The 24004-nt window shown below is 39.1% G+C and overlaps 1 protein-coding gene across 3 annotated transcripts in view; it reads right to left on the bottom strand.

The window, feature by feature from the left end:
- Window positions 1-24004, bottom strand: part of SHROOM2 (shroom family member 2) — a 134502-nt gene that overhangs the window by 82425 nt on the left and 28073 nt on the right. Inside the window, exon 2 of one of the 3 annotated variants that reach the window (XM_020786728.3) lies at window positions 10854-10969. The exons of the other annotated variants lie outside the window; for them this stretch is intronic. Coding sequence (XP_020642387.3) covers window positions 10854-10889 — 36 coding nt within the window. The 5' untranslated portion in view covers window positions 10890-10969. The remainder of the gene's footprint in view (window positions 1-10853; window positions 10970-24004) is intronic. 3 annotated transcript variants of the gene reach the window in all.

Below are 24004 nucleotides of genomic sequence, written 5' to 3'. Positions count from 1 at the left end.
TTTTTGCTATGATATTAACAGCTCTTGAGATAAAGAATCACCATCATTTGGTAATTGGGGGGGAACTAAATCATGTTCATACTTTTACTCTGAAAGGTTTCAATGTGAGATGCTTGTGTCTTCTTTTGAAAGGCAGAAAAAACCAGTTTCAAATTGAATAAATACAGTACTTAAGATAAGAATTTATTGGCTGAAAAAAATATGGGAGACTGGTTTGGATGCAATGTAACACCATTGTTTGGAAATCCTGCATCTGGAGAGAACAGCTACAATGATGTCCAACCTCTGAAAGGAGACTAAGAAGAAATGATCAGGTAAAATGGGGATAACTGGCCTTCAAGAGTAGTCTCTTTTAAGAATACTCATAACTTGGTTAGGGTCACTCACAGCAGACAATTCAACTACTGTAATTTGTTAAGGGATAACCTCTAGCAAGAATTAACAGTGTGAATAAGCTTAAGGCAAGGTTTCCAATGTAGACAAAACTAGTTAGCTGTTGTAATTTTGGATTAATCAGAGAGATGTAATGCTTTCACCAGCTATTAAGATACATACAAACATTAATCCTTTAATTTGGCATTCCCACAGTTTGGAGAAATAAAATAATTAGAGGTTCTTTCAATGACTGTCATATACGAAGTCACCTACCACATCTCTGTTTGAGTCATGGGTAGAACATGAGGCCAAATCAAACAGGAAGCACACTTAGAACCAGCAACATGCAGTCATACCTGGTAGAGGCACTTTTAGTGAGAGCAAGCCACACTCACTCCAGAAAAAAAAAGCTGTTTGGATGATTGAATGGCAGATGTCTCAGGAACCATATTTAGTAAACATTGTTTTAATTACTGGAGTACAAACTAGAACATAAGAATGTGTATAAAGCTTCACAAATCTCATAGAGAATCATACTTCAGAATCATACAATACTTTTGAGGCATATGATAATGATGGGAGGATGAAAATATCTTGTCCTCTTCTTTTAAAGCTACTATCAATTTTTTTAGACCATTTGAATACGACACTGAGAAACCATTACCATTTAATATAAAGTGGTACAGGAAAATTCTTGATAAAATATTTGTACTTTACACAAATATTTGAACATTGAATTAAACCACCCCAATCTGTAAGCTTTTTGCGTAATTTTCCACTTACTGGGGGTGGAGGATGGTGCTGAAATGTTTATATGATTAGATTCAAAGCTATACACCTTTACTAGAAAGAGTTATTGTATTGTACTTGTGAGTTAAGATTCACAGACCACAGGATTGGACTGTTTGTCATTTTGTAGTAAAAGAATTACCTGTAATGCTTTCAAAGCAACTAAAAGAGGGAGGACATAAGCTATACATATACAATTAGTTGACCCACATGGTTCAGGAGTACAGTGGTGCCTTGCTAGACGATGATAATCTGTTCCACTGAAATCACTGTTTAGCGAAATCATTGTCTAGCGAAAAGGATTTCCCCATTGGAATGCACTGAAACCTGTTTAATGTGTTCCAATGGGGAAGAATCGTCGTTGTCTAGCAAAGATTGGCCATAGGAAAGCCGCTTTGCGAACCACTGATCAGCTGTTTAAATCACTGTCTTGCAAAGCTTAGGTCCCGAAAACACCTGTTTGCGAGGGCGGAGGTGCTGTCAAAATTGTCGTCTGGCGAAAATTGGTTTGCGAAGCCGGGACCAAACATTGTCTAGCGAAATTCCCCCACAGAAATCACTGTTTTGTGAATTGCTATAGCGATCGCAAAAAGCCAATGTCTAGCGAAAAAACTGTCATGCGGGGTTACTGTCTAGCGAGGCACCACTGTAATTAGTCAATGTAGATTCTGAGTATGTGGTTCCCTTCTTCTCAAATGCCACAGCAACTGAAGCTGCTACACAAACCATTCTGTAGTCTTTAACCTCCTGTATCGTGTTGTGTTTTGATGTGATTGTTCAAATCTGTAGAATTTGTTAGGTCTTGTATTAACTGCTGTATCTCATGATTTTTAGACTTCTTTTCTGACTTAAAATAATTGTTCTAACGTTGTTCCTGATATGTGGTCTTGTTACTTACATTTGCTTTTGTCTTTTTTGTACAGTATATTGCCCCCCAAAATATATATATAATCTGTATGACCAATACACAAAATAAATCAATAAATACAAACCATGCCAGCAGGTAAATCAACATACGATTTGTTATCACACTTGGCAATAACGTTATCTTCACCTCAAGACTGCACTCCATGCTTGATTGTCTGATGTTCAATTGGCAAATGTATGTATTTGTTGCATACGGTATGTGTGTGCATCAGTCACAGAACTCCCACTTTAAAAACTACTCTTGAGTAGAACAGGACTAGCCTAAAATAATCCTTCTCTTTTAAAGCACAATAACCAATTTCATGGGTTATGGGCAGAGCTTGCAAAAAAGCTTGGTGCTTTTTTATTTTGTTTTGACTACAACTCTCAGGATTCTGATGCCATAACATCTACTAGGTCACATTGTTGCAGGAGATCCTGGAAATTTCAGTCCAAAACAGGACATTTTCTGAACTCTGTTTCCACTGGTAGCCTTCATAATTGGCACAATGCATATGATTTTGGTGCTCTGAAGTTAACACCCAAATATGATGCACGCTAAATCCAGTCCACTGGGGCATAATACCTGAAGGAGAACACAGAAGGAGCCTCGCCCTAAAATGGAAAAGCATGGTAAGTATATTAGGGCATCCCCTGGGCAATGGTGTGCAACCAGCAAACCCTTCACTTCCAGAAGCATTGCACTGGAACAGCACCAAATCTTCCCACTTCATGGATGCTGAACCTCAGATGACAGCTGAAGTCAAGGAAAAGTTTCTGTATGCACTTCAAGCTATGATCATTTCTGGTCAAAAAATTGTCTGGTTGTCTTCACCCTATGACTGGTTTTTGATTTTGCCTCTATTTCATGTGCAATCCTCATTGAATTGTGCAATCCTCTGATATAAATAAAGAAATGGAAGACAATACAGTACTTGAAAGGATTATAAGAGACTTAACTGAGCCTTTTCCCTGTGTGCATGCATGCATGCTCCTAGTTAGCACACAAGATCAGTAAGCCCGTGAGAAAGTGTGGTTCTCTTAGAGCCCTGTTTGCCTCCCTAAAATAGCCATGCACTGAATCTACATATAGTGGTGCCTTGCATAACGAGCACACCGTTTAACGATGAATCCACATAGTGATGCGGATTTTGCGATCGCTAATGCGATCGCATACCGATGTTTGAACAGGGCAAAAATCGCTTTGCGACGATCGGTAATGGCCGCCGAAACACCCAAAATGTGCACGCGCAGCATTTTCACGCCCTGCCCTCGCTTACCGAAGGTGTGAAAATGGCGGCCGGATGGGGAAACTTCACTCAACGGTGAGTTTGGGCCCTGTTGGAACACATTAAACAAAGTTTAATGCATTCCAATGGGCTTTTCCGTTCTGTTTAGCGATGTTTCCCCATAGTGAAGGTTAATGCAGGGCACCACTGTACGTCAATGTGTACTGTGAGCAGAAGGGGGTAAATGGGTAAATTCTTGTACCCAAAAGGGTTCTACTCTATTTCAAGACATTATGCCTACTATGGATGGGATCCAGTCCAATATTTATTTATTTATTTATTTATTTATTTATTTGATTTATACCCCGCCTATCTGGTCCAAAATGACCACTCTAGGCGGCAATACACAACAAGTTGCCCTTCTGGAATCACACACCACACAGTGCAGTCCTTCAAGAGTACCATTTGACAAGACTATCAAAGGACTAGGAACACACAATTACTGAACTACTGAAAACCCTTGTTCCAACCCTACAGTGGTATTTTAAAAATGGAATATCACAAAGCTGTATTCGTTTTGTATAAACTGAGTTATTTTTTTAAAAAATGGAACAGGAAGCAAATCCCACCCTCTTCAAGGAGAGCACAAACTCACAACGGAGGTTCTGGATTTAATTAAATATTGGAATATTTTCCCCCACTGTGAATGAAGAAATCTGGACAAATCTGACATTGCTTACAGACTGAAGAGTACATACTTTCATGCCATTTTGTGTGTGTGTGTTTTTTTTTTAAAATACATTTTATCAATTGGGCAGGAAATGTATCAGGATCTCCTTCATATCATTCATATCCTTTTAGACCATCTGCTGTTATTTCTACACTAACACTAACATATATATCATCTAGGATTAAGGGGTTAGGAAAATCTACTCTGTTCTCTGTTTGGCATTTTTCTTCCTACTGCATATCAGTGCCCTGGTAGATTATGAGACAGTTCTTATCTAAAGATTTTTCATTTCAGAGAAAGGGAGTAGCTTCACCAAATCTTTTTCTTTTGTTATCCCAAAGCAGCGGCTTTCCCCACTTACCCTGGCCATCCCATTTTATTCTTGTACATTTTGCATCTGGTACTTCTCATGAGCAGGCTCTAATCAGCTCATTACATATAACTAGTGGCCCTGAGCTCTACCATTGTAATGTCTGAACAAATTTATGAAATGCCACTAACTTCAGCCATTCCTGTGACAATAGCAAGTCAGGATATTGAGGAAGAAAGATGGCAATACTGTAATAAATCATGCTCGCCAGCTGGCTTGTTTTTGAGCCTGTCTCAATATCGATGCCAGCCAATCCTGCCTGAGACAATTCAACCTGCTTTCCAATGGGCAGTCAAGCCATAATCCCCCTTCTACTCAGCTGGCATCTTGGCAAGAACTGTATCAGTGGAAGATGAACAGTATAAATGCCATCATATCCAAATTAAAGAGTAATACAGTTGAGATGCTGGGCTTGAGGGTTACATGCATGCAAGTAGACAGTGTATACACAATCCTGACTAAATGCCCTGGGTTTTAGTCTCTGTGGGTCTTGTTTTGTATAATCAGGTGGGTGGGGGAGGCACTGATATTCCATGCAACAAGAAAAGAGCATTTTCTGTGGTTGTCACCTTCTGATCCTCCAGAATCCTATCTGTAATTGCTCTCTGGACAGTGTATCAAATGTTTTTGAAGGTATGAGTCTTTAAAGATCCAATATATGTATAGATGTCTCCCAGCACAGCCCATTTTTTTCTCATCTGAAGCATAACTGAACTGAATTTTTGCAGGAGGAAGGATCTGAAATAGCTTGTATCTAAAGCAAACTTTAGGTTTAAACTTTTATCTAAAGAAAAAGAGTTTTTGTAAATATTTACGACCAAGATGTCCACTTATACTGCACTGTATGAACACAAGCTTCTTTCTAATACTCGGTTATTAATTGGTAACACTAATCCTCTGTGCTAGCATAGTATTACACCTGAACTATATTGTTCTCTAACAGGAAACAGGACACTTTCTCTTTTTCTTAGTCCACAGGATAATTAACTAGATTAGAAACTAATGGACAAAACTCTTCAATTATATATGACGTTACGAGCACATTAATTTAATTTGCTGGGGGACTTGCCAGACACTGAGTGATTCAACAAACCAAATGTGTCTTCCCTCAAAACAGTAGGAGAAAAAATAGCTCCACCTTTTTTGCCGGGCGGAAAAACTCAGAACAACATTTCAGTAGCACACCCACTCAGACATGCACACACCCTTTCAAAACTATGCAACTATGAAGAGCACATAGACATAGATTTATGATACTATTCTCTTTCCAAAAGAGAATTCCTTTCTCCTAATAAGTTTAAAATATGGGTGAATACTAGGTTCTCAATTTCTAATTATGGACAACATTAAATTAACAAAATATTATTCCTTGGGCTATTTATGATAAAACAACCCTTTTGTATCGGATACAATATCACATTCAGGAAACCGATTTACTAATCAACTGCATGCTTCATGTTGATTCTGACTTGTGATAACCCTTTCCAGGGTTTCTTAGGTAAAGAATATGTAGAAATTGTTTGCCATTCCTTTCTGCCAGAAACAGAACAGAATGCCAGAAACAGGACAGAATAGAAACCAGTACTATCTTTGTATACTATCTAATCATAGTTAGAACAAACCACATGAAACTGAACACTGAAGGGAACTGTGATTAGCTCAAAATCAGAAGAGGAAACTTATTCTCCTTTCCATGGCAAAATAGAAGGGTGTATAAAATCAAGACTTCCTCTCATAAAGACAATTGTCCGTCCTTACAACTAGATCCCGCCCATTATACAAGTAGATTTCAATGTGATTCTGTGAACATTACATTGTAAAAGCAGCTTTCTTCCAAGCACTGGCAGAAGCAGCATACAGAGCATATGACTAAGACATTTTTCTCATTTAACACAATAAATTTTTCACTATCATTAAAAACAGACATAGCAGCAAACATGTAAACAGATTATTTGCTTTATAAATATGAACCCTGTCCACTTGATGGAATTTTAGAGCTTCTATGGATGTCTGAACATGGAAGAAAAATATGTACCATGTTAATCAAAATAAGTGCTTGGAACAGAACAATATTATTACTCAGTTTTCCACACAAGAAGAGGACAAACAAACTAACGCAAAAGTGCTACAGCGGAGAACTTTATACCAAAGGCTAATGCAATGCAAATATTTGGTTTGGCAGAGACTCTAGAGAGCATTACTTTATTTAATGCATTAACAGTGAAATCTTTGCCTGAATGTTCAAAAAGATATCCCACTGAGCATAACTAGGGCTTGTTCTCAGGCAAATATGTACAGGGTTGCACATTTAAGCATTATTTTCCCACAAATTGTATTGAAAATAAGTACATTTCACAACCTTTTCATTACAAAATTAAGAACAGCTGAAAGTTAATTATCTTCAAGGCACCTCCTTATTAAAACAACTTGTCAGAACGCAGGAGCGGCCACACCAAACTAGCTAACTTGGCAGAAATGACCTTTCCTATTAGCAAAGCAGTTGAAGGTGGTTAAGGGAAGTACCAGCTCACAGAAGACAGCTGTTTGATTGGAAATGTCATTACCAATCACCATTAGTTGCTGGGATGGGGCTCTCAACTTAACCAAGTTTTTCCTTATTATTTTCACCAATATTGGTTAATCATCAGTTCAAGTCATATTTTTATTGTTTAACACAAAAAATCTACAAGCAGTGTAGCAGTGGCTTCTTATCTACCAAAAGATGCATAATGAATATAATTTCTGTCAAGTCTTGGAAATTAATATTCTTTACATTTGCTAACCTTCCTGTAAGAAATCAGACAAGACCTCCAGTTTAAAAAAAAAAAACCTACAAAGCAGAGCAATCTGAGAACATGAATGATTCACCTAATCTGAAGATGATATGCCTTGAAGGCCCTTCAAAATTCCTCTCAGGCCATAGTTTCAAAATAACTGGCCTAAGCCTATTTAAGTTGTTTGATAGCTAATCAAAGGTAAATCGACAGCAGGAGTTCCTACATCCAAACCCTAGTACTTTAACATTATATCACACTGGATCTTACAAGGTTTAGATCTGGTAAGAACATAAAAATATTTTATTAATACATACCCTAGTATTCTGTTTCCAACAATGGTCAGCCAAACATTTCTGGGAAGATGGTTGTTGTGGGTTTTCCATGCTGTTTAGCTATATTTTTAAGGTTTTCTTTCCTAATGTTTCGCTAGTCTCTGTGGCCGGCATCTTCAGAGGACAGGAGTCAGAACTCTGTCTGTGCTGTGTTAACAGAGCACAGAGTGCAGACAGAGTTCTGACTCCTATCCTCTGAAGATGGCAGCTAGAGAGACTGGCAAAACGTAAGGAAGGAAAACCTTAGGAATACGGCCAAACAGCCTGGAAAATCCACAATAACCATCAGATCCCGGCTGTGAAAGCCTTTCAGAATACTTCTGGGAAGCTTACAAGTAAGACAGAGAAGTAACACTACTACTCCACAATTTCTGGTTCTATCAAATGGCATTTAAAACATTTTGCTTCTGCATACAAATGTTCCATTGAGCAATCATTAGCAACAGATGTTGATGGCCTTATCCTTCTCCAAGAATTTTAAAGCTATCATAGTCAGTGGCTTTTGCCATATGTTGTGTATTATGTGTCATGACGTCACTTCCAACTTAAGGTGAATCTAGGAACTAATGACTTCCAAAGCACCTATATTTCTACAAAAGTAATATTGGCCAAAATCCAAATGTACACTTATTCCTGCATGAGTAAAATAGCATCACCTGAAAGTGGTGGAATAGCTGCTAATGAACAAGCTGACAGCTCAGTCGTTTTGGTATCTGGCTGCAGAGCAAGAAGTTGGGAGCTTGATTCCCAACTGTGCCTCTTTGTTAAGGATTGGACTCGATGATCCAAAGGGTCCCTTCCCACTCTGAAGTTCTATTAGAAGGAATCTCTGGGTGAATTACTAGTGGCACACCAGTTGCACGATTTGCCATGTGACTAGGAATCAATCTGGCTCTAATTAATTAGCAGCTATTCACCACTCTGAATTATACCACTCACTTATGCAGGCACAGACATTCAGTTGGATTCTTGCCTGCGTGTTGTGTCTAATGAACAATTAGAAAATTAATCCAAAAAACCAAAGAACATCTGAACTAATACAAGGTACTTTTTGATCAACAAAAAGTGTCTTTTCAAAGCTTTGGATGTTGTTAAAAAATTTTTCATAAAGCCCTGATGGCCCCATAATAGTAACATGCCTCACACTAAAGCTACCTAAAATAAATCTGCAACGGCAGCCCAAACTATTGTTACTCAGTTTCCAGGTTCAAACACAAATTACTCTACAGTAATTTTACAGTTAAATAAATCAGTTAAATTTTCCAGTTAAATAAATACACCTTACTACCTTACAGTAAGTACATACAGAAAATATAAAAAATGGGAATCTACTAACTTAAGGAGTTCTATTATATCAGGAATAGTTATCTGGCTGTGGAGCAACAGGTTGGGACATTCTTGAACTACAAATCCCACAAACCCTTGCCAGCACAGCTAGTGGTGAAATTTTCTGGGAGTTGCAGTACAAGAATGTCTGGTGATTCAAGGCTGGGAACCACTTCCCTAAAACAGCAGAATGGCAATCCACCTCTGCATATTCTCTACCTAGAAATCCTTGGAAAGTGTCACCATAAGTCAGAATCAAATTGATGGCACAGAATTATTATTACGATTATTATTTCTTCTTACAAATATGAAAAAATAGGATACAAAACAGAAGTATTCTAAGATCTTTAATTAATGACTATTCATGTACATGCTATAAGACTATATAAGACAATATTTTACAAACTAAAAAATTAGGACTTGTTTTTATTTCCTTAACTGGTTCTACATAAACATATATTCAAATACATGAACAAAGAAAACTACCTGCTATTTATCTGAGCATCTACTTAAAATTCAAGGTTACTATGTTTATTGGTGGCCTAGTAAGGCATTATCTGAATTACTGCCAAACCTAAGTACTGTAATCTGAATTTCCTGCTCCATGAGTAGTTTTTACATAATTCATTATGTCTGTTCCAAATAAAAGCTCCAAAAAAGGTGCTAAGAATCTGAATATAGATATTACAGACTGATTAGACAAAAACAGGGAAAGCAAAGTTACACCTGACTAACTTCATAAAGGCATTCTTTATGCTTTTATTGTAATTCTTTTCTGCGTCCACCAAAGCATGTATGTCTACGGATAAGCATATGGATATGCACACACAAATATTCTGTTCACAGCCATAACATTAAACTTTACATTGTTATTTCAGTCACCTAAGATGTCTAATCCAAACAGCCGAGCAGCAAAATTACAAAGACTGCTGTGGCTCATTCACAAAAACAGATACAGACAAACTGGAGTGTTTTCATGGCCACCTCAGTATATCTCATGATGCAAAGGGACAAATGTTCATGAGAGTGGGATTGTTTACATATAGGGCAGCTGTTACTTCTGTAATCTGCTTGGAGCACCCTCAACTATGGGAATGGACAGCCACCTATTCTTGGACCAGTACAATCATTTTTCACTAGAAGTGTGTATAAAATTCCTATGTCAACATTTTTTAGACACTATATTCATTCCACTATTAAATCTCAAAAGATAATGTAAGATCAGCTGACGACATATGGATTCCTATATAAGGGTTTTGCACAATATAATAATTTGTCTCTTGAGCCCTGTTTAAACTGGGCTAAGTAGAATCAGCCGTCTTTGAGAAAAGGTGAATCCATCAGCTCAGGTAGCACAAAAGGAGAGGCAGCAAGTTATACACTGTGCTGGAAAGTCTCCCAATAAAGTTTTAAAGAATCACACGAGCCCCATGGCACAGTGGTTAAACTGCAGTATAGCAGTGAAGCCTCCACTCACAACCTGAATTCAATCCTGATGTATTCAGATAGCCAGCTCAAGACTGACTCAGCCTTCCATCCTTCCAAGATCAGAAAATGAGTAACCAGCTCGTGGGGGAATCGTTGTTTGCATGATTGTGTTGGAAACCTCCCATATGGGGTGGTATATAAGTTTAAACAACAGCAGCTGCCTCCCAGGTCATCAGGTAGACATAAAAAGTTAGGATTATCAGAGAGCTTTACTGGCTGCTTTTATGTTGTAAGCAAATCCTAAAAAAGAAAGTGGCCAACCCGGCTGTCTAGAGTAAGATATTAGGGGACTCTTCATAGAGCTGCATCGTAGCGGAGAAACAGCCTGCACAACACAGAGACCATCAAGCCTCAGATGCTTTGCTTTCAGTGAACCAAATAAAAGATTAACATTAAATTTAATTAAAGCTGGTGCTATTCAAAGGACCTCACAGGAAAAGAAACCCAAACATTTCCTGAAACATTTAAAAATGCCCCAGTAAACCTTCCCTAGTTCTTTCCCTTCTGGTCTAAGGCCAACCACATGTGTACCTTAGGGGCTTCCTTCCTTGTTGCGAAAACATGCATTTTAGTCAGTGTTCTCAGATTTCTCTTGCAGATGGCATTCTTTATCAAGGACACATGTCTGGGCCAATGTTCAAGTAGACCTAAGTAATAAATGCATTTACTCAGTACCTTTGTTCATTTAAAGGGATCATCACATTTTAAGAATAAATCATACTTTCTTTTTCCTTTGCTTAAAAGCAGATCCTTTTACATAATAAATCACAGCATTTAACAGAAGTCAGTGAAAATCTTATATTCCTGGACCAGTATATTGTAACTACAGTCACTACAGAGCAAATACAGAAAAATAAGCAATTATTCTTTTTTCTGCTCTTCAGATAGTAAAGCAATCAAATACTGTAAACCCATTATAGCCACTACTTTCCTAACATTTTTTGATTCCAAAGTATAGCAGCAAATGCATATTGAATGGCAAAACATTGTCAAATTGGGCTATTTCTTATCCAGCCTCCTTGCCTAAGAATGTTTTTCTTGATGGAGACCCGGCTTGCAAAATACTTTCTGCAAATCAGTACAAGTAGCCATGTAAACAAAGCTACAGCTGTGTCAAATTTTAAAACTCTTGAAAGTAAATTACAATGGGGGTCCATACTATTCACAGCAGTTTTAACAATATGATACTTGGTTTCCACTTTTGCAGTTGGGCTTTGCAGAAGTTGCCCTTGCAGCTTCTGGTGGTTGTGCTAGCTATTGAATTTGAGCGCTAAACTGTCACTTGATGAATGTTTCAGTTAATAAAAATACAAGCCTATCCCTTTATAATCATTCCCATTTTACAGATGAACTGATGCTTGAAAATATAAACTACAGTGGGGTCTCTACTTAAGAACTCAAGTTGAAAAGTTCTTATGTTGAATCTGCATTTCCCATAGGAACGCATTGAAAACCATTTAATCCGTATCTGCTCTTTTCCGTCCATAGAAACTACAGTATAGGAGCAGTTTTGGATGATTTTACAAACCACAGTTTGGAGGAGTGTGAAATGAGTGGCTGTAGTCCTTTGGCTTGCAAACCGTCTTCTCTCCCTTCTCCTGCACATGAGGGGAATAGAGAAGCTAAACTGTTCTCCTTGTGTGCAAAGAAAGTAGGTGGGGAAAGGTTCAGGGGAGTGCTTTTGTCTTAGGCTCACCACTGTTCCTCCCTGATCCTGCAGAATTTATCAAACTTGAGTCAATGAGTTCACTGCAGACTTTTAAAAAATCATTCCCATTTTTACTGCAAGTTTTCTATCCTGATGCCTATCTTTATTTTTAGAAGAAACTGTGGCACCTTGTTGTGCTTCACTGAATGCATTTGCTGATTTAGATATAATCCTCAGCCTGCAATGGGTCTGTATTTTTCAGAGGAAAGGACTAACTGTCTCCAGAAAGAACAGTTTTGCCTCAAGTGAAAAGGAAGGTGCAAGAAACTGTGGAGAGTTGAGGCTGCAAAAGAGAGCAAAAGCACTGATATTCCAGCTAAAATCCTGCAGTAGTTGATCATTCCAGACAGAGGATGGGGGGGGGGGAGGCAAAACATTGTGGCACCTTGAAAACTAACGTCCCCCAACATGCTGAGGCAGACTAACATACAGTAGTTACTTCTTTGGAAATTCCAGAGAGAATGAGCCCATGATAGCCCACATCTTCATTCATACAAGTCATTTAGAATCTTCAAAGGCCCGTCTGAGAAGTTGAAAGCGAACAGCACATTTTGCCCTACTTTACTGAGGAAGGCTCTTTATTTAAAGGTATCCTCTGTCTTTATGGATCACCACCACCACCATCCTTCTCCTCTATCTGAAAGGCTGCCCAATGCAAATCTCGTGCAAAGAAAGACAAAACAAGAATGCAAGAGCCTTGACATTGCCAGTCAATACGTAGCATCTAACCAGCAGAATGAACAAGCACACACGCTACAAGTCTTCTCCATTATGATATATATATTATCAAAATATAATTTCTATTTAAATTATAATCATCATCTAAATTTTATCTAGACATATAAACTAGCTCATATACATATGATCCCAAAAATTATCCCTGTGTCCTCTTTTTTGATGATGCATTTTTTTTTTATTAAGGGCGATGTGGAAGTAGCCACCCTAAACTCCAATCCTAATCATCAGCTTGAGAAAACAAAGTAGGCTGTCATTTCCAAAATAGTGTGCCAGCCAGGACACAATCATGCTATGACAAATGGCTTAAATATGCAATTAAATACTACTGAAAGCACAAGCAGGAGAGGGAGCCACTTCCTAGCTGAATTATTCACTACTTTAACCTTGGTTCTTTCCTGTTGGCCTCAACCGGTGAGTGACTTTGCCATGTTTCTCCCTCAGTTATGATTCAGGTACCCTTGTTGCAAACATTCATTCCGCAACATTACTAATGAGCAGAGAAAGCTTAAGTTTCTTTGAGGGCAGCCAATTGTTCTTGTGAAGGAAGGAAATATAAATGTTAAAGGGAAATACTCAATTTTAAATTCTAAAAATATCAAAAGTATTCAATAATTTTTTAAAAAAAGTTTTCCATTTTAAATTTTGGAAAGAATACTTTTTAAAAAATTAAATGGTGGCTGTTGTTTACAGAGACTGAAATTTTTTCATGAAGCTGAAGTGCAGAAGGCTAATGATGTCATTAGTTGCGGGCATTTTTTGGATCTAAAATAAAATCCAGTTCCCCTTCCCAAAGGTCCATAGATCCTATGAAATCCCTTTCATTGTGGCGAAGTTATTGGTGGCTATGAAGTATTTAATTCCCAAAAATCATGGGCGTCAGGATGCTGTACGAAAAGAAAACTAAATTAATGTCTTAAGATAAGTTTCTCTTTAGTTTTCTGATTTATGCAAGGTGAACAAGATATTGTTGAGATAGCAATAATTCTGAAATTATACCTTAGAACTCAATCTGCGACTGGCATCTGCCGAGTGCATGTGAACCTGTAAGCCACAAAGGCACTTAAAAGTGGCTCGTTTGGGGCGGGGGATCTAAAATGGAAAGCTTTGAGATCTAGCTAAGCCTAGCTTCCTCTTGAAAAACAAAGCTCCCAGCTAGCACTAGGACAGGAAGGGGAAGTTAGGGCACAGCTAGGTCTAGTTAGGCCTCAAAGCCTTCCAGTGTAAACTTTTCTTCCAGGTGAGTCACATGTAGGTGTCTTTAAGATGTCTCTCTGCCAGGTAGAACTCAAGAATGGAAAATTATGGGATTTTTAATCAAAGAAATCCCATCCTTAACTGCCAAGCTACATTCCCCAATGTAAGACAGCCAAGAACGGTGAACAAAACTAACAGTTTTAGCCCTCACATAAAGCACTTGCCCAATAAAATAAAGCACACTGGTAGAACACATGTTGTCTTGGTTGCCAATTAGCACTTCTGGGAGGTAGCTCGGTAGCTCACACAGACTGCTTGTTGCTGTTCCTTGACTGAACCCAACAATCAACTTCTGACTAGTAGTTGCAAGTCCTTCCAAATTTCTTAAAGCAGAATTTCCTGATAATCTAATTTATTTAGATTAATTTATAGCTAGTTCCATGTCAGTGCACACGAGAATCTCCACAGATTCTCTTGCTAATTTCTTGGCACAGGATTTGAAAATAGAGTAAATACAAGCTTTCGTCATCTCCCAAAGTTTCAGAAGTTTGAAAAACATTGTAATAGAGACAGAGAAGTGACAGCCTAAGAAGATAACAGAAAGTCCTAAGAGAGTAAAAGTCACTTTGTCCAAACAAGAAGTGTTTAGGTTGTCAGACTCTTTCCTGCAAATGAATCCCAACAGAATTTTCATGGCCGAGCATATATTTGAACCTGGATTTCCTGAATTCTGATTTTTGCCCTATTGGCTCCATCACACTGTATCTCACAGACATTTATAGGAATGTGTTTCTAAATCAGGCAACTCAGACCCTAGATGTTCCACTGCTTATCCCATGAACTATTAGAAACTGCCATACCAAGTAGGCCTCATTATTTTTATTTTTTACATTTAAATCCTACAGGAGCTCAAGGTGGTGAACTTGGCTCTTCTATTTTCGACCTTACTCTCAAAAAGCTCCTGTCATATTGGTAGGGATGACTGTGACACGTCCAAAGTTATTACTAAGTTTCCTGGCTGAGTAGGAATTTGAATCCAGCCCTACCAACTCTCAAAGCTTCAACCTTTTTTTTCTTTTTCACATAAGATGGTTCAGAAGATATTTTAAAAAGCAATTAACTGTTCATATGAGAGACAGCTTCCTCTCTCTCTCTCTCTCTCTCTCTCTCTCTCTCTCTCTCTCTCTCTGTGTGTGTGTGTGCGCGCGCGCGCGCGTTTGTGTGTGTGTGTGTAAGGTAAGGTAAACACCATTTTTACAATACAGTAAATCTGCATCAAAATCACACAGGAGAAGTTGTTTATCTGAGAGACTGAATTATATTCCAAGATGTTCTACTTCAATGTCATTCAACAATTCCTGGCACTATCACTTAACAAAAACCCAGAACTGTGTTCCATTTCTCATCCCAAAGATATTCACATGAAGGAAAAAGAACATTCCTGGTCTTCTATGATAAAAATGGCTCAACATGTGGAATGCAGGAGAACATTCCTGTATAAACTCAAAGGTCTGCTTTTCTTTGGTGCTTATAGCTTCAGGGCAAGGGAGTGGGCAAAGAGACCTTAAATACTGCATTGGTCCTTGCATCAGTCCCTCCCCACTCTCTGTCTATCATTGTCTCCTGTAGAGAAAGAAACAGAAACTTCTTTAAGGAAAGACACAAAGAAAGGATTCATTGCTGAGTGGTTGGAGAAGTAATCAAAATGCTGAATATATACCTCATTTCTTTCTGGGAAGTCCACTTTTTGTTAGAGTGAGTTAGAATCTTTCTAAACAATCAGGGCACTTTATTCTTCGGCTTATTACAGCACTACACTGTGGCTACTGTCTAATGTTTAAATGCCTAAAAAGTGTTTTCTTACAGAATGTTTTTATTATTTTAAACATGAACACCTGTCTTTGGAGACCATGGGCTTTGAATGACCATATACACGTGCCAATCTCCAGGCTGCCGACTGTTCATATACACAGATCATATGTACTTAGAGACCATGTTTGAAAAGTGAATCATATTCAGCCATATTTAGATGTTTCAGACTTACATGTGCTGGAATTTATCTTTCAGCCCTAACCCAGTGTGATAGACTTGATGAAAGTTATAAGATCTGCAGGAGTAGGAAAGTCTATTAACTTGATCTGCCCCAGGAGGCTGATGAATCCAAATGAGTTTCTGGCAGCTCTTAGGGACTCCCCTGTTCCCTTGGTAAGTGATCCTGTTGAAGCCCTAGTTGACCTCTGTAATGGTGAAATGACCAAGGCCATTGACTTAATTGCTGCTAAGCATCCCTTTCTATGAATACAGTCTTCAGCATTTGTGCAATGGTGTCTTCTTGAAACAATTCAATGCAAATACACGCAGAGTAATTCCACAGTAGCTAGCCGGACACATCAACAAAGGCTTTTATGGAAACCTATTGCATTTCCCTATTATCAGCACTCTAATCTGCACTCATGTACTGTACTAATATAACTTGAACCACAATAATTGTAAACCAATTTCAAAAGATTCAATATTTTGAATGAAAAGCGAAGTCACTATCAAGGAATGACAGATTTCACAGCAGATGATTTGTCCTACTTCTACAAAAAATCAGCAACTTTTTTTAAAAAAGGTAAATATATTAATTAAAACACTGTACAGAATCTCATTTCTGTTTGAGTTGGAGAACTAATCCGCAGTGAAAGTTAGGAAAATTAAAATAGAGACCATAGATTCCTAGCCCTATTTATAAAACATAATACATTGTGTCTAAGGAAGTAGACTGTGATTCACAAAAGCTTAGAGTTAACTTTTAGTATTAAAGGTGCCACAATCTAGGTGTTTCTGTCTTGCTTTTGTTATAAATGTTGTTATAGATGTTGTATTGTTAAAATGATGACTCGCATGGCTACCAAAATTGTAACAGGATTATGTCACATTGAACTGAAAAGGAGAGCTGTATATAAAACCTGATTTAAGTGTCAATGCACTGAGCCATGCTGTTATATATTGGCTGAAATCTTACTGCTCAGCACGCTAAGTACCACTAGAGTAGTTCTACCAATTCAATGGAACTTACAATTCACCAAATCTTCTCTGATTCAATGGGCCTACTCTAGGTGGAAATTACTATGCTGAGCAAATAAAGCATGTGCGCATCACACAATTCAGCTAAAGAATGCCTGCAATTGAACGACTATTGAATTTCCAAATTATGTAATATGTAGCATCTCAAAAACTGGATAGATATGCATATAAAGCTGTGCAAGTCTTCTGGCTTCAGATGATGTCTTGTTTTCAATCTGCTATAATCAACTGCCCAGCTTTAAGCTAGATTCATCCAATTATGTTGGGTTAGTTCCCTGTTTTCACGCTTTCATGCATGCATTGTAGCAAACATCATAGTTGCATATTTTTAAAACAATGCACAACATTTAATTACAAGTTGTCAATACTTCAGACAGAATACTTAATTTTATCTTATATGGTACCTATGAAATGGAGAGCAAAGTCACCCATTGTGCACATTTAACAACCTCTGTGAACATTATCCTGGTTACTTTAAGCTCCATTAATCTTAATGCAGTCCTGCGAAACAAAACAGTTTCTCTTAACAGCCAGATTCTTGACCTTCTGCTGTTCCGTTCTTTGAATGGGGGCTGGGGAGGAAAGGATACTGACCAATCACCTTGCAGGGTTGCAGTATTAAAAACACACGTGCTACAAAACAGCCAGGAAAAAAGACAAATCCTTCTCCCTCTGACACCACCATGGCAACAGGGCTACTTTGCGCTCCAGTTTCATACTCTCATTAGTAATTCAAATTTGCAGAAAGTGTTCTCTTTACAGTATTTGGTTGTGAGAGAGGGCATCAGAGGCAATGATTTCAATCCAACCTCATACACCAAGAAAAAGCAAAATCAAAAGCACACAGATTTTTGAAGGTTACAAGTGCAAGGAAATGAAGATAGTTTTTGCTCCTTTTTTTCCCTTCTATTACTCCACTGCATGTTCTTAAGCTGTTTTTCACTAAATTCCATCTTTACACATACAGCCTGAACACTCCGTTCCACTGGATAAAGGATACAGAACGGGCATACTTTTTAGCTGTATGTAACATTTTACAATACTGAAGTTGACTAAAGACTTTAACTGAAGTTCAACATGCAAAATAACCTTTTTTATACAGTAATATGGCGCTGCGGGTTAAACCACAGAAGCCTCTGTGCTGCAAGGTCAGAAGACCTGCAGTTGTAAGATTGAATCCACACGTCGGAGTGAGCCCCCGCTGCTTATCCCAGCTCCCGCCAACCTAGCGGTTCGAAAGCATGCAAAATGCAAGTAGATAAATAGGTACCACCATAGTGGGAAGGTAACAGCGTTCCGTGTCTAGTCGCGCTGGCCACGTGACCACGGAACATTGTCTTTGGACAAAATGCTAGTTCTATAGGTTGGAAACGGAGATGAGCACCGCTCCCTAGAGTTGGATATGACTGAACAGATTGTTATGGGGAACCGTTACCTTTACCTAAATAAATTAACTGAATATACAACATGTTATCTACTTCAATATATAACAAGATATGAGTGCCTATTTCTGTGAGAATGTTATGTGGGTCTCCTTTTAGGGAAAACTGGAGAAATGTTCTGTTTCATTGCAGTGGCTGAAATCCTGTTGCTCGTCATAGTAAGTCACACTAGAGTAGGCCCACTGAATCAGTGGGGATTTGGTGACTCAACTGTTCCGTCGTCATCGTCTAGTTGTTTGGTCGTGTCCGACTCTTTGTGACACCATGGATCAGAGCACGCCAGGCCCTCCTATCTTCCACTGCCTCCCGTAGTTGTGTCAAATTCATCTTGGTTGCTTCGATGACACTGTCCAACCATCTCATCCTCTGTCGTCCCCTTCTCCTCTTGCCATCACACTTTCCCAACATCAAGGTCTTTTCCAAAGAGTCTTCTCTTCTCATGAGATGGCCAAAGTACTGGAGCCTCAGCTTCAGGATCTGTCCTCCAGTGAGCGCTCCGGTTTGATTTTCTTTAGAATTGATAGGTTTGTTCTCCTTGCAGTCCAGGGGACTCTCAAGAGCCTCCTCCAGCACCATAATTCAAAGGCATCAATTCTTTGGCAGTCAGCTTTCTTTATGGTCCAACTATCATTTCCATACATCACAACAGGAAAAAACATAGCTTTGACTATGCAGACTTTTGTTGGCAAAGTGCTTTTTAAGATGCTGTCAAGGTTTGTCATTGCTTTCCTCCCAAGAAGCAGGCGTCTTTTAATTTCGTGGCTGCTGTCTCCATCTGTAGTGATCACAGAGCCCAAGAGAGTAAAATCTGTCACTGCCTCCATATCTTCCCCTTCTATTTCCCAGGAGGTGATGGGACCAGTGGCCATGATCTTAGTTTTTTTGATGTTGAGTTTCAGACCGTTTTTTGCGCTCTCCTCTTTCACCCTCATTACAAGGTTCTTTAATTCCTCCTCAATTTCTGCCATCAGAGTGGTATCATCTGCATATCGGAGGTTGTTGATATTTCTTCCGTCAATCTTAATTCCAGTTTGGGATTCCTCCAGTCCAGCCTTCCGCATGATGTATTCTGCATATAAGTTAAATAAGCAGGGAAGACAATATACAGCCTTGTTGTACTCCTTTCCCAATTTTGAACCAATCAGTTGTTCCATATCCAGTTCTAACTGTTGCTTCCTGTCCCACATATAGGTTTCTCAGGAGATAGATAAGGTGGTCAGGCACTCCCATTTCTTTAAGGACTTGCCATAGTTTGCTGTCAAAGGCTTTTGCATAGTCAATGAAGCAGAAGTAGATATTTTTCTGGAACTCCCTGGCTTTCTCCATAATCCAGCACATGTTAGCAATTTGGTCCCTAGTTCCTCTGCCCCTTTGGAATCCAGCGTGTACTTCTGGGAGTTCTCGGTCCACATACTCCTGAAGCCTACCTTGTAGGATTTTGAGCATAAACTTGCTAGCGTGTGAAATGAGTGCAATTGTGTGGTAGTTGAAGCATTCTTTGGCACTGCCCTTCTTTAGGATTGGGATGTAGACTGATCTTTTCCAGTCCTCTGGCCACTGTTGAGTTTTCCGAACTTGCTGACATATTGAGTGTATCACCTTAACAGCATCATCTTTTAAGATTTTAAATAGTTCAACTGGAATGCCATCACCTCCGCTGGCCTTGTTGTTAGCCAGGCTTTTTAAGGCCCACTTGACTTCATCCTCCAGGATGTCTGGCTCAAGGTCAGCAACTACAGTGTCTGGGTTGTCCGGGATATCCAAATCTTTCTGATAGAATTCCTCTGTGTATTCTTGCCACCTCTTCTTGATGTCTTCTGCTTCTGTTAGGTCCCTCCCATTTTTGTCCTTTATCATGTCCATCTTTGCACAAAATATTCCTCTAATATCTCCAATTTTCCTGAACAGATCTCTGGTTTTTCCTTTTCTGTTATTTTCCTCTATTTCTTTGCATTGTTCATTTAAGAAGGCCCTCTTGTCTCTCCTTGCTATTCTTTAGAAGTCTGCATTCCATTTTCTGCATATTTCCCTATCTCCCTTGCATTTTGTTTCCCTTCTCTTCTCTGCTATTTCTAAGGCCTCGTTGGACAGCCACTTTGCTTTCTTGCATTTCCTTTTCTTTGGGATGGTTTTTGTTGCTGCCTCCTGTACAATGTTACGAGCCTCTATCCAAACTGTTCCGTAAGTTCCACTAATTCAATGGTCCTACTTTAGTGTGTTTTACTATGTTAAGCAACAGGATTTCAGCCCATGAATTACTCAAAGCAGAGAAGGAGAAGCTATATTATTATAATATGCCACCTAATTTTATGGGACATCATGTTTCAAATACAGTAATTTAAGACTACTGAATTCAACAATAACATTGTTCAATCCTTTTGCGTATAATTATGTGTTAGAAAAATGTCAGTGAAACTTGTAAATGCAAAATCAGTAAACAAACGTTTTGTAGTATGTGAGAACAGGAACTCAATGTGAAAGACAGCTTATATTCAAAAAACTACTCTTTTGTGTTCAGTTTAAGGCAAATCTTCATAATATAGCTTAGCTGGTCATAGTTTCATTAGCTTTTCCATATATAAACAGACATACTGTATGTGAGGAAAACTTCTTCACTCAGTTTATACCAGTTATTCTTAACCCTAAGTCTGCAAATGTTCCTGAATTTAAATCCTGCTCCTTTCTGGTACAGGACCAGGAGCTTCTGATTTTGTTTTTGCAGGATTCGGCACACTTCTAAGTATCCTGTTGTGTAGCCTGTGAAGATGGCTAGTTCACACCAAAATGGAGCTGTGGATGATGCTAACAGAGGTGACAACCCTGACATAGTAATTGGATTGTGACCTTAAAAAGAGAGGATGGAGAAACCCATTCCCCAATTTTTATTTTCATTTTCATCAATGTTTCCCTAACTTGATGCAGCACAATTCTAATATGTCAGGTTGATGCACTGCTTGTTCAATATGCCGCTTACTTTATTTAATAAAATTAAGTCTGAGGAGAAAGGTGGAGAAAAGAGGGGAGGTTCCCTTCCTTCCATCTTCCCCACCATTTTCCTCCTTACACATGAGGAAACCAGTAGTATCTTTAGTAACTAAGCCCCTTATCTTATTAAGCACTTTATATACTTCAAGAAGTATTTCATTGATATAATTTAAGTAAATTAAAAGGGAAAAAGACTCCTCCATACTTGTCTTTCCATGGTCCCAAAGAGGAAATATACTGGGCATTAAAAAAAAATAAAAGTTATGACATTGGCATCATGTCACACATTTACAGTAAATAATCCAATGGAAAATCTCTAATGCTCAGCTAGAACAATATTCAAATACACTCAAATTAGAACAGACAACTAAAACATCTCGAAGGTCAGTCAAAGCAAGTCATAAATAAAACCGGCCAAACAAGCACGTAGCTGATGTGTTATATTTCATATAATGTGTACCATGTTTACTGTACAATAAGGCTGTTTGCTTTCTGTCCCTCTCTGGTACGACAGTACCTGATTCACTTCAGTAACAACACAAGTCCCTCTTACATTCTTGGTTACCGTATTTTTTGCTCCATAAGATGCACTTTTTCCCCTCCAAAAGGGGGGTAGAAAGTCTGTGCGTCTTATGGAGCGAAGGTGGTGACTTTGCCCCTCTGGCCCTGTGGGGGGGAGCGTCGCAAGGGTCCGAGGGAGCCTTCCAGGACCCTTGCGATGCGCCCCCACCCCCCACGGGGCCAGCGCGGGTGAAATTGCCAGCTCCCAGGACCTTTTGAGAGGCTTGAAAACCTCTCAAAAGGTCCTGGAAGGTCGCTATTTCACCCGCGCTCGCCCTGTGTGTGGGGGGGTGGGGTAGCATGGCAAGGGTCTGGAAGGCCCCCTCGGACCCTTGCCACGCTACCCCCACCCCCCCACGGGGCCAGCGTGGGTGAAATCGCCACCTTCTGGGGCTCTTTTGAAACTTCCCAAGCCTTAAAAGAGCCCCAGAAGGTGGCCATTTTGCCCCCTCTGACCCCCGGGGGGCAGGGTGAGTCTCTAAAGGGTCCTGGAACACACTCTAGGACCCTTTGGAGGCTCACCCTGCCCCCCCACCGGGCTAGAGGGGGCGATATTGCCACCTTCTGGGGGCTCTTCTGAAGCTTTCCAAGCCTCAAAAGAGCCCCAGAAGGTGGTGATTTTGCCCCCTCTGGCCTTCGGGGGGGGGGCCTGGGTGAGCCTCCAAAGGGTCCTAGGTTGCGTTCCATAAGACTCACCATAAGGCTCACCAATTTTTAGGAGAAGAAAACAGATTTTTTTACCTGTTTTCTTCTCCTAAAAATTTGGTGCGTCTTATGGAGAGATGTGTCTTATGGAGCGAAAAATACGGATACGGTACTTACTTCAAGACGATGACATGTGCCATCTCTTCCAAAATCATCCTTTTTCATTTGTGTTCTTTTATAAAGCTTCTTGCAGCCCTAGCTCTCATGCTGACACCATTCTAAACAGGTCTTGGCAATAACTACATAGTGTAGCTACCTGTAACTCATTACTTTTTTGGAAATGAGATTATAACCAAACTGCTTTTCAATAGCAATGTAATGTTTCCTTATAGTTACCTTTGTAATGAGTAATGTTTTGCAGTCACTTTCAAATGGCAATTTAAAGCTTCTCCAGTAATATTATAATAGCAGTTTTTATGCTCTTAGTCTCCAGCAGCAGGAAAATACTGTTTTGTTCACCTTTTGGTTTTCTGTATTTTCAAGGCACAACATCAAAATTGGCCTTTTGGGTCAACAGTCCTCTTGAAAAAAATTGAAATCAATTGGTATAGATAGCGACTACCTTGGAGCTTTACTGGGAGGCAGTGGAAGACAGGAGGGCCTGGTATGCTTTGGTCCATGGGGTCACGAAGAGTCAGAAATGACTTAACAACTAAACAACAACAATCTTGGAGCTCTAAATGAAGAGCTAGCTTTCCAAATTATTAAAAGAAGAATTCTAGATATTGAATTCCAGGACCTTTGTAGTTATCCCAATAAATTCTGTTCACCATTGTTTTTCCATATTCCTCCTAAAATGGGTAAACCTGCTGCCTACCTTTCCTTGCTCAAATGCCCCCAAAAACGTAGGGCCTTTTCTTTGGCCAGATGCAATGTCATGCCTACTGCTACATTATATGGCAGATTTAATGCATTTCCCTATTCTGAAAGGCACTGCCTATGTGAACAGGGGGTGCTAGAAATCCTTGCTCATATGTTTTCTCACTACCTGCTTCACTCAATCAGCTGGTCACGGTTAATAGCCCCAATTTTATTACAGCTGGAAGGGAGGTCTGATATGGATAAAGTTTGCTATATGCTGACGGCCGAGATGACTGACATTGCAGAAAGAGTCACAGACTTCCTTGATACTATTGTTAGGAGACTAACCACTGTCCCTTTAAGGATGTCTAACACTTTTCTGTCCTCTTGATGCCTATATATGTAGTTACCTAACAAACCACCGTGACTATGTCCAATTTTTACTTATGTCAATAAAGGTTCTATCTATCTATCTATCT

This window comes from Pogona vitticeps, chromosome 3 (assembly GCF_051106095.1).
Source record: "Pogona vitticeps strain Pit_001003342236 chromosome 3, PviZW2.1, whole genome shotgun sequence".
NCBI classification, from domain to species: domain Eukaryota; kingdom Metazoa; phylum Chordata; class Lepidosauria; order Squamata; family Agamidae; genus Pogona; species Pogona vitticeps.
The sequence above is the reverse complement of the archived record's forward strand: the minus strand, read 5'-3'. Positions and strand labels throughout refer to the sequence as shown.